The sequence below is a fragment of the Amphiprion ocellaris genome, chromosome 20 (assembly GCF_022539595.1).
Source record: "Amphiprion ocellaris isolate individual 3 ecotype Okinawa chromosome 20, ASM2253959v1, whole genome shotgun sequence".
In the NCBI taxonomy this organism is placed as follows: domain Eukaryota; kingdom Metazoa; phylum Chordata; class Actinopteri; family Pomacentridae; genus Amphiprion; species Amphiprion ocellaris.
In genome coordinates, this window is record NC_072785.1 from 21,444,310 (window position 1) to 21,455,555 (window position 11,246).

General features: G+C 37.7%; 1 protein-coding gene across 1 annotated transcript; it reads right to left on the bottom strand.

The window, feature by feature from the left end:
* Positions 1 to 283: 283 nt before the first annotated feature.
* eif4eb (eukaryotic translation initiation factor 4eb) lies at positions 284 to 11,229 on the bottom strand. The gene is made up of 7 exons (XM_023261178.3): positions 11,175 to 11,229; positions 9,887 to 9,990; positions 5,144 to 5,239; positions 4,938 to 5,001; positions 3,681 to 3,794; positions 1,061 to 1,200; positions 284 to 966 (listed from the first exon to the last, which is right to left on the bottom strand). The coding sequence occupies exons 1-7, from the start codon at positions 11,190 to 11,192 to the stop codon at positions 852 to 854; spliced, it is 651 nt and encodes a 216-aa protein (XP_023116946.1). The 5' UTR covers positions 11,193 to 11,229; the 3' UTR covers positions 284 to 851.
* Positions 11,230 to 11,246: the final 17 nt, after the last annotated feature.

Below are 11,246 nucleotides of genomic sequence, written 5' to 3' on the forward strand. Positions count from 1 at the left end.
CCTTTTCTTTTGAGGTTCTTTTTGTACTGACATTTTAAGGGATCTCGGGATGATGTGGTGGGGCTGGGTGGGTTCGGATTTGGCACTTTCACACCAATTTCTGTTTTCCTGAGAATATCTTTTTTAGTATTCTTACCTCATACAATGGCTCTCACATAGAAGTCAATCAGTAAAAGTCATATCCTATAATATGACACCACTGCATGTCAAATATTGAATCATTAAAACAATGAATGTACTAATTACAGGTTGCAAATAAAGCATTCCACGGTGTGACAGTTAATAATTGCAAAACCAATGTTTTAATTATATTAACACTCAAATGAATATGGGCCATGTAATACTTTAAAAAGATTGATTACGTGCAACAGATCAAGGCAAAAAAAGTTAAAAATGAAACAAAGTTTTAACAATCTAATGATAAGCAGGCTAATTACTATAATAAATTAAAAGGCTTTATTGTCATTAACGATTACAGCACACCAGCAATGCTGTAAAAAAAACGGGAGAGAAATATACATTTTTTTGCATTTCAAGATTCCCTGCATTAAAAAAAAATAAAATCAACACAAATTTCCTTAATAGAGTACAAAGCACTCTAAATGTCATATACTTTTCATACCTCTCATTGTTAGTGTTGTGGAAGAATGATGTTGTGTTCATCTGTTTTCCATGGGGATTTTTTCCTGTGTGGCACAAGTCCTGGGCAGGTTATGGAAACATTTGGCAAGTAGCCTTGAATAGTTTTTTTCTCTTCCAGATTGCATTCCGCAGAGTCTTTGCAGCAAAGTAAACATATGCACCAACAACAAATAAGACAAGAAAATGAAAAGAGGCACATAGGGCATTTCTCAAACAACAAATTTGTTCTTGGTGGTTGAACCGCTTTTGGTGGCTGTGTCTGCGTGAGACTGGTAGCCGATAGTCATCTTCATGGGAAGCCCCAAGCGCTCCTTGTAAACTCTCCTGATGAAAGGAAAATGACAGTGTAAGAAGGTGCAGAGACCATCATCACTTGTTAAGCCTCGATACTTTAACAGATCCTGAAGATCTGTCTTACCCTATGTGCGTTACAGCTTCCCGGTTCTCGTAGTCTGATGTCCAGACGGCTATTTTATCTCCTTTCGTGCGGATGTTGACCACGGCTCCACAGACATCATCGCTGTAGTCGTCAAAGGCCTCTCCGACTAAGCAAAGGAGCTGATGAAATGGAGGAAAACTACGGTCATGTCACAGCGACCTGCATCTTCATTTTAACTGGAAATCCTCCATGTTTGCATAAAAGAGGAACACCAGTGACATAGTTGACTTTGTCACTCAATGAGTATGTATTTTCCGCTCTCACAATTCATGTTTTCACTTTTTTTCAGATCAGTGAAAGTGTAATATGTAGCGGAGGGCTGCAACTATTCTCACTGTCGATTTATCTGTAGATTATTTACTTGAACAATCAAGAAAAAGAAAAATCACAAATCAATTATGAAAATAGTTGGAAATTAATTTCTACATTGAGAACTAAACGATGAACAGATTTTTTAAAACATGAATATAGTAGATACAGAAGCAAAAGACTTGGTTGAACAGGCCACTAGCCCTGATCCAGGTCTGGTTAAGATGTAAAAGTATTCTGCCTAGATATCTGCCAGAAATACAAATTCACTGGATGGTGAGGAATCTTCTCAGCCAAACCGGAAAAAAATGTCAGTAAATAGTACACTGCCAAAATTTATTTAGGTAGCAAAAAAAAAAAAAAAAAAAAAAAAAAAAAAGATTTTTCTGTTAGTATTTTTTTCTGTTTTTTAAAACAAAGTAAGAATCCCTTTATGCTGAACAACTGGAGTAGTGCTCAGCAGTTGGGGGGTGGGGGGGTTGCTGTCAAAGGTGACAAGAAGTACTACTGCACAACAGCTTCTGTTCTCAGTGGCAGGACTGAGGACTACACTGCTCAGCAACACTCGATCTTCCTGCTGATTTATCTCAGCTTTATACCCAATCCTAAACTCCACCCTAACGGCTAAGCGCTAAACTCCCACACACTTAACTGAGCTGTAGTGTTTGAACATGTGAGTTAATGAGCTCTTGAAATGTTATAAAAAGGATGAAGGCATCCCTGTATCATGAGCACCTGTTGCTTATGCATCACCATATCACCACTAAATATGAATTTGGACTTCTGTTTGCAGTTTAATAAGCCTTTCAGTTCCCAGTTTTGTAACAGTACAGCATTTATACACTACCATTCAAAAGTTTAGGGTCACTTAGAAATGACCTTACTTTTGAAAGAAAATTAGTTTTTTTTCAATGAAAATAACATTAAATTAATCCGAAATACAGTCTAGACATTTTTAATGTGGTAAATGACTATTCTAACTGGAAATTACTGATTTTTAATGGAATATCCACATAGGGATACAGAGGAACATTTCCAGCAACCATCACTCTTGTGTTCTAATGCTACATTGTGTTAGCTAATTGTGTTGAAAGGCTAATTGATGATTAGAAAACCGTTGTGCAATTATGTTAGCACATGAATAAAAGTGTGAGTTTTCATGGAAAACATGAAATTGTCTGGGCGACCCCAAAGTTTTGAATGGTAGTGTACATTTTAGCAAATTACCAAAGTCAGGAAAGCCATGAACATCTGTAAATCCTATGTAGATGTTTGACAGAAAATACAAGCCGCTCTACAAAAGTGCAATGAATAAGCACAACAGCGAGCAGCCAGATGCTGAAAGATCAACCTCCTAATGGATTTTTATTTACATTTCATGGGGGGCAGGACAATCACATAAATAGGTCACCCATTTTGCTATTAACTTTGGGAAACTCCCTCAAGTAAGCGTGCAGATATTCAGACAGAAGGGAGCATAAAAGGAAGAAAAAAGGTATCAGAGGCTTAATGCACTTAAGGGTTTAAAAGCATGACAGCCCTAAGCTCTCTCATGTGTAGCGGGAATGTAAATGTGTGATACCGAGTTTGGAGATCGGAATTGGGACTACAAATGGTCGAATGGTGACTTTGCATTCACAACTTTTGTCCTGTAAGAAATTTTTCTAGCAGACATCCATAAAGGACTTGGATCGGTACCAAGCCATCACTCTCTAAAAAATGTCAAAACATGTTTTGTCCACAGCTTAAAATATGATCATTACTATAAATTTCAGTGAAAGAGGAAGAAATCCTTTTCTTCAGCGGCCACAATATTTACAGAACAGTAAGTACAGTTTGCTCAGTAGCAAGTCATTGCTAGCTAAATGTCTGTGTATCACTGTCAGCGACCTTTAGAGCAGCAAGAGAACTCAACACAACACTGTGTGGACTGCAGGCTTGGCAGCAAGCAAGCCAACTTCCAATTGTTCTCGTTTGAGTGGGTTGTGATCCCTCACCACAAGACAAAGTCCAGGCGATAGTATGTTTTCTTAGATAACAGATGGATGACACAGACAGGAAGAAAACTAAAGCCATCTGATAAGTGGTTTGATTCAGTTTTTAAAAGGTATGAAAGAATGTAATCATCCATTTCCACAGGCAACAAGTGTAATGATAGAGTGGTGCAGCTCATTATGGCTACCAGCAGGTAATAAATGGGCTACCTTGGAGAGAGGCTAAAGAAATGATTAATAGTGTCACTGAGTTTGAATAACAGGATACAAAGCAAAGCAGCCACAGTTAAACCTACAGTTTCCAGCCAGAAGCGGTCCAGGTCTAATCTCCTCTGCTGCTTGGTGAGTGTAATCAGCCAGCGTCCGCCACGCTTGTTCCTCTCATCCTCCCACATGGGTTCAATGCCATCCTACAGCAATGATTCAAATTGTCAATAAACATCCCAAACCACCACATTGTCACAAACATCCTCTAAAAGTGACATTTTAGCCCAATTTCAACATTCCCTGCAAGAAAGGAATCTTTCCAACTGTTACATAGTAGAATCTTGCACCTGGAATACTAACGAGGTATCTAAACCTTACACATATCCAGTGAATGTGGTGAAATGTTTGGTCATACACATTCTTCCCAAGATTGTCTTATGATGCAGCTTGCAGTTTTGTGTAAAAAGTTAAGAATTTCAGAAGATTTTCCAATGCAAAGTTTGTACAAGTTTAACCCAGGTGCTAATGAACTAACCTCCCTGACAAAAAAAGATTTTAACTAGATGTTCCCAAATAACAATATTGGATGACTTCTTTTTCCAATTATCATTATCCCCTACCTCAGAAAGAGCGCAATTAGTGACCGCTGGCTGCTTGTTGTCACTGAAATTACCGAACTTCATTCATTACCTCTGCTTCAATGAGCTCTTTTAAGCTGATTAGCTCTGTGTCAGTGGAGGCTGATGCAGTCCAAGAAAACTACGGCTATCTTCTACCTTTGTACGCCATCTCTACAGAAAAGATGCTGTTGTTTTTCCTTGAACACTTGTCTCTGCAATTTAGTCCTGTTTGCTGAAGCTTTATTTGATTCTGCTGTTGTAAAAATCTTGCAAGTTGGCTTTATTGATAGGCTGGTCATAAAAGTCTTTATTAGATTTTCAGTTCAATGACAATTACTGTAAAAAAAAAAACAACAATTAACTACCAAAGGTTGACTTTTTCCTTTCTGTGCAACTGTCCTTTGTTGACTTTGCAAAATCAAATGTCTGAATAAACACATTAAATGAACACAAATACTTATTACCTCATGACAATATAAATACAAATTATTCATTTAGTTTAAAGGAAAGATGCTTTGTAGCATCTTTGTTTCACTGGCTCAACACTTGTCCTTGTCCATATAGTTGAATACAGAATATGGAACACTTTGGTGTAAAATATAAAGCACCAAAATAGGACATTTACCTACAAAAGTACCAAAAAAAATGATCTGGAATTAACTATACTATGAATTTGACTTCTCACTGCCTGTATATGTTCATAAACGGTAAATAAATCACACATACCTTAAAAAGGGAGTAGTCACAGCCTGACATGAGGTTGCTTGACAACTGGATATGGTTGTAGAGGCTGAAATAAAGAGTGCAGCATTAACAAAACATTCTTGCTTGCAGATTCAACAGTATTTCAAAAAACAGTATGGAGTCATGACATTTTACTGCTTCAAGCGATCCATGAAAGTACAGAAAAACAGAGATTTATTGCTTCTTACGCCCAGAAATCTTCAACGGTGTCAAATTTAGAGATGAGTCGCAGGTTGGCCTGCCATGTTTTGCTCTTGTCATTCTTGAAGAACCACAGAGACCATCTGTTGGAAACAGAAACAAATAAATTTGCATATATGTAACAAGCCTCTAATTATGTACTAGAGGCAAAGAAAAGTAACCAAAGCTATTGATCTTTGGAGTAAATGGGCGACGTATGGAAGCACCTGGATGATGCCGATGCAAACTGTTCAGTAAATCATGCCATCACTCTTTTGGTCCAATTACATGTGACGCTGTGTCGGACTTGTTCAAAGCTAAATCCTCTTACAGCTCCGCAACTGCCAGAAATTCTTTAGGCTGAAGAATCATAAAAGGAAGTGTGACTGCTGGAATTATTAGAAAGCAATTAAAGCAGCTAGTCTGTCACTGGGTGCTTTGAAATGAGAGAACAGTCCAAATAAATGCCAAAAGAGGACAGAATAAGTCAAATTATACACGTTAAATTCCTTTCAGTTAAACAGAATAAGCATGACAGACTGTGTGAAAAGCTAATATATAATACAGTCTGACAGCTTTGGTTTATGGCGGAGTGTGTGTTTTCCTTGTTAACTTGTCCGTGAAAGAGCTGAATGTATGATTATAGGCCATAACCTGAGGCAGTACACATTATGCAGTGGGAGACCATTTGGTTGCTTGTGATCAAAAATCTGTCAAGTGCCACTAAACATTTTCACTGGTCGCAATGGCAAGCCTGATATTTTTGCAGGTCTGTTTGTGTTTCTCTGAGCGGCGTGCCCAGGTAGATAAAACTTTACAATATTCCAATCTTTCTCAGACAATTCATATTTGGTCAAACATCTGTCTGATTTACGAATAACTGGCTGGGGACAAGAGGCTTCTCTGTCCCCTGCTGCCTTGTAGCATCTACTGTGTATACCGGTATACAGGTGTTTAGGGGGCATCAGTGAATTGTAGCTTCAGAAAACAACCTGTGACACTTTCCGGCTCTCAACTGCATGAGGCTTTGCATGCACATCAGTCACACTGAACCACCCACCACCGTAAGTTCTAAACATGTGGGTCCGGAACAGTGCTTTTGCTGGTCAATGTTACGAAACTGAAAACAATAACTAAGTACAATGTCCCCAAGAAACTCAGCTGGTGCAGGTGTGTGGACAACAGAGCACATTGCCTCCTGGCAGCGTTTCAGCATCAGTCAGTGTCAAACTAAAGCACTGAGGAGTCAGAAATGATGATAAAATGTAACACGGCTTATAATATAGCCAAAGAAGAGCTACCTTTAACTAACTTTAAGTCCCAGATGATCCTTATGAAAAAGAATGGCTTAAACACAATACTTACCAAACATTTATCTGCACCTATATTCCTGTTTACAGTCATTTAAAGATTAACTACGTGTTTATGTGCATAGGAATGTTTACAATGCATCATTTGCAGTGAAAAAGTTTTGGTGCGTCTAACTTAGGTACAATCAATATAAAAAGTTAGTCTGGAGTCCTTTGCAGTCCCTCAGCAGGGTGTTTCTTTGCCTTCCTATGCATGCTGGGAGAGGCTAGAGCTCCCAAGGCCACTAAAAAGAAATGTGTGAATGAAAAAAAAATATCATTTTGCTATGGTTATGTTGTTTCTACTGTATTGCAGACTAGTTTATCTGAGTCAATAAAGAAAAATAAAGGCACTTTAGTCACTTTATGCCTTCCTCCTCATCAGTATTTTGGATATTTGGCCATTCCGATTTAACTTGTCAGCAAAGTCTCACAACTGAGACACTGAGATACACCACTAAAGCATTTAGGATCAGACTTTTCTTTTAGCTGACTGGCTTTCTTGAGTTTGGCTTTTCTATTTGACCCCTTTGGACATAAACATCCTTGTGGAATTTAAATATACATAAAATATTCATTCATTGCTTATTTGTATTCACCACAGAAGGGAGCTGGAACTCAGCACAGATTGATAGAAAAGCTCTGAGCCACTCTGGACAGGTCAGCAGACCATCACAGTCTTACTGCAGGGAAATAAAGAGCCTCCAGTCAAGAGCAGAATATATCTCTTTAAAATTCACGTTAAGATGTGAAAAATACAAACACACGTGGACACAGTGCTGAGTCACTATCTATGGGCACGATTTAATATCACTATAAAAAAGTACGTATATATTTACATATCAAATTAGCTGCACAGAACTAAAGAAATCATTGAAATATAATGAGTCAATCATATGTATTTTCATGTAATTTTACTTGTATGTATTTTTTCATGATTCAGCCTGAAAATTTGACAAGCATTAGTACTGCAGCTACTATTAAGCCCCTTTCAGACTTTTTCATTAATCAGAATGAATGGCATTGTGTCTGAATGAGCACCTTTGTCTCTTTTCCATAAAAGTCGCAATGGCAGTCTTAAGTTAGTCGGATCTAGAAACATTTCCATATTGCTTTCAACACGACACAAGCCTGAAATGCATGCAGTTTCATTAACAGATAGGCACACACAATATATACTTAAAAGTTCTGTGAAGTGGTTTAGAGAAAACATTTTTGACATTTCAGCACCGCCTTTGGTCCAAAAGCATTGCAAAGAATACAAAAAGACGCACTGTGCTGACACCTGTCTCATTCACGTTGCTTAACTATTTCACATCTAACTTGGACACAAACTGAAACATAGAAAAACAAAAAACACTCAGAGAGTGCAGTACTCCACCAAAGCTGCTCAGTCATTGCATGATTTCCGATGGATGAAATCTTGAATGAAAAATGACCGTGCACTGAGCACAGTCGTGTGTTCTGCATGTGTACATTATGTACAGGTACCGAATCGCGTGACCTAAATATGTAGCGGACGGCGGGAATTGATGGGACTCGGAAACATCTCTACAATTTAATCAATTGTTCCTTGTATCATTTCTGACAGATAAGTTCCGATAAGTCCGCAGCGGTCGATTTGTTGTAGGATCACAATCCTGTGATGGTCAGCAGGCAGCAGCTGCAGTGTTCACTTGTAGTCATGGTTACAGTGACGCCGTGTCGTTATCTCGCAATACAGAAATATTTAACAAACCTGTGGATCCAGACTATAAGCCGCATCACTGCGAAAATCTAAACACTTGGTCCTTGTGTCATTTCTGACCTTCCCTGAAAATTTCATCCAAATACATTAGTCGGTTTTTGAGCAATGTGTGCAATGTGTCCACCATCAGCGTGTGAATGTGTGTGTGAATGGGTGAATGTGATGTATAATGTAAAGCGCTTTGGGTATCGTTTTAGGTATAGTAAAGTGCTATATAAATACAGACCATTTACCTTTTACCATTAATGTTGCTAACAGACAGACAGACAGACAGAGACAAACAGACTAATGTACGCCGATCGTCACATAACTCCGCCATGTTCCTTGGCGGAGTAATAAAATTTTATTGCGATGATTATTGTGATTTTTTTTTTTTTTAACTGTTGTAAAAGTAAATTAGTAGTTAGATTATTATCACTTACGAACAGCATTTTTAGCATATAGGGAATTCATAAAATAGGCTCATAGTGATTTCAACAGTTTGATAAGCAGCTACTAGTTTAGTTTGAGCCATTGTTTATTTGCACATTAATTATGCATTACACATGATTTGATGTACTGTCCATTCTCTGGTTTATGCATACTGCAGCTGTCTCCATCACTGCTGTGGATATGTCTGAATGAAGCTGTGACTAACACTGACATAAAAGGAACCTATGTCTGAATGACAGAATGCCATTACTTTAACAAAAAAAATGAAAAATAATGAAGCCTGCAATACTACACATTCCATGTCTAAAAAGGATTACAATATATCTGGAAAACAGACATATTTGAATTTGAAGAGAAAAATTGATATTTTCTACTTCTGTTCTGGTTTGTTATCATGATTTCATGATGCAGACAATTCTGTAAATGGCTTCCTCTTGTGAATACAGCCCTCATTGTTGTCAGTGAATAGTCGATTCATGTCTTGCTTCCACTTGTACATGAGCCACTCCATTCAGCTCCGTGAAGGAAGGGTCGTTCAGTTCTAGTATTATGCCAAGACATCAAACATGAGTGTGATGCATCGGTCACCAATCTTTTCTTTGAAATGTGATGCATTTTTTTAAGTTGACATTTATATAGTTGCACACATTCACATCTGGGAGCAGTCACTCTTACTGATGGAGAAAAGATAATGGCATACCTGAATGCCAATTGTGAACTTTGTGTACAAGTTCCAGCATTAACACATGCCTACTGGCTATTATCGATAATATACAAACATTAATTCAAGCTGTATTGTATAATAAAGCTTTAGTTAATGTTTATATATTATATAGTTTAAGTCACAATGACTGTGACTTAAACTAAATGTAGTCAATAACTATTCTATTATTAATTGGGGAATTAAAATATTTACAAGCAGACAACCAACAGTTATTCAAGATTGATATTTTTCACCCTAAAAACCAGTCTTTAAGAAACAATAGGTTTCTAATTAGGCTGCTTTTGTCTGCTTTCTCACAAAAGTACACAAAAGTGTTTGTCTGCTTTCTTACAAAAGTACACAGTACATTAAATTCTGCAATGTTAAGCTGATTTTTTGAGGCTAAAAACAGTGACCTTTGGACTCACCACATCATTTTGTCAAATTCCTGCCTGTGTTTCTGCATGCCTTCAGTAAACTTGCCGTCTCAAAAAAAAAACTTCAGTTTGCAGACCCTGACCTGTTCTGAAGGGGGTGTTTCATGTAGGCCTCTGGGCTCACAATCTCCTGTCCAGGCTCCTCAGCTCCATCTTCATCAGGCTGGGGGGGACTTGGGTTGCTTTCCTAAAAAAAAAAAAAAAAAAAAAGTGGAAAAAGACACTATTAAGGGGGAAGGCGGAGGTTTTTCAGTTCACAGTGGAAAAAATGCGTGATTTCTAGTGTCCCTAATAGACTTTACTAGCAGCTTTCCACTTGTTAAATCATTTAGCTACTGCTAACTTACATGGTGGTACAAATAAATACAAAAATACCACTTTGTTACACAATGGTGTTGTTTTACTCGCATGCGAAATTAGTAACCACTCAAATAAATTCTGCAACAGAAGCCTTCAACAATTAAACCTGACATAAACATCTGGAAAGCATTTGTCTCTAATGTGAAGCACAAGTTTGGCTAGCTAACTCAAGCTAATAAACTTTGGGAATATAATTGTTAATCATTTTATCCCATTTTCACGATGTTTGTTGATTAACGAAACATCGCGTATTTTCCATTCACAGCTTAGTTTTACTCGTCCGAGCTTGGTACTAAGTTTAATTTTTACTATAACACGACCTTAAGACCTGAAAACAACAGAAAATGACGCCAGTCCTACTTTTGGTATGTGTTTTACCAAATGTCACGTACAGTAAATGCCGTTTTTTTTTTTTTTTTAAAGAAAACGAAGTATGAATTATGAATTCGCCCCTGAAGCCGTTCATCACCATCTACGTTAACCTTTGCAACAAATTAGCTAATGTTGCATTGTAGAGGTCAGAAAGGACCAGAGTCAACCAATTCTGACAGTTACAGTTTTACCTACAAAACGAACTCCTGCTTGTATATCATGTATTATAACACGTGCCGAATTTCTTGGTATTTTAATGAATAACCATAAGTTTCTTGAAAATTCACTTCTTTGGTGTAGTTCTTTAACCAACACCTAAACAACATTAAAGTGCCTAATTTAGTAATGGACGTTTGTGTGGTTGTCGTCGCACAAGTCAACAGCACGTTGGTTAGCAGTAACGTCAGCCTTAAAGTTGGGAGATCTCCACACAGGCATTCCTCTTTTACGCCTAGGTCGTGGCACAGAAGACAAACTTGAAACTACTCAAAACAACACGTATAAATGCAGCAACTGTCAATTACCACTAATGTACTACTGTTTGAAAGTTGTACATAAACTTTAAATGTCATAACGCTCCGTAATTTAAGCAAGAAGCCCTCCATATGTTTTGATATGTTCTTTACAGAAAGCGCTCACCGGTTCGGCTGTCGCCATCTTACAAATCTCTGTTAGGAAAGTTTCTGTTGATTGGACCGAGCTGTGCAACGT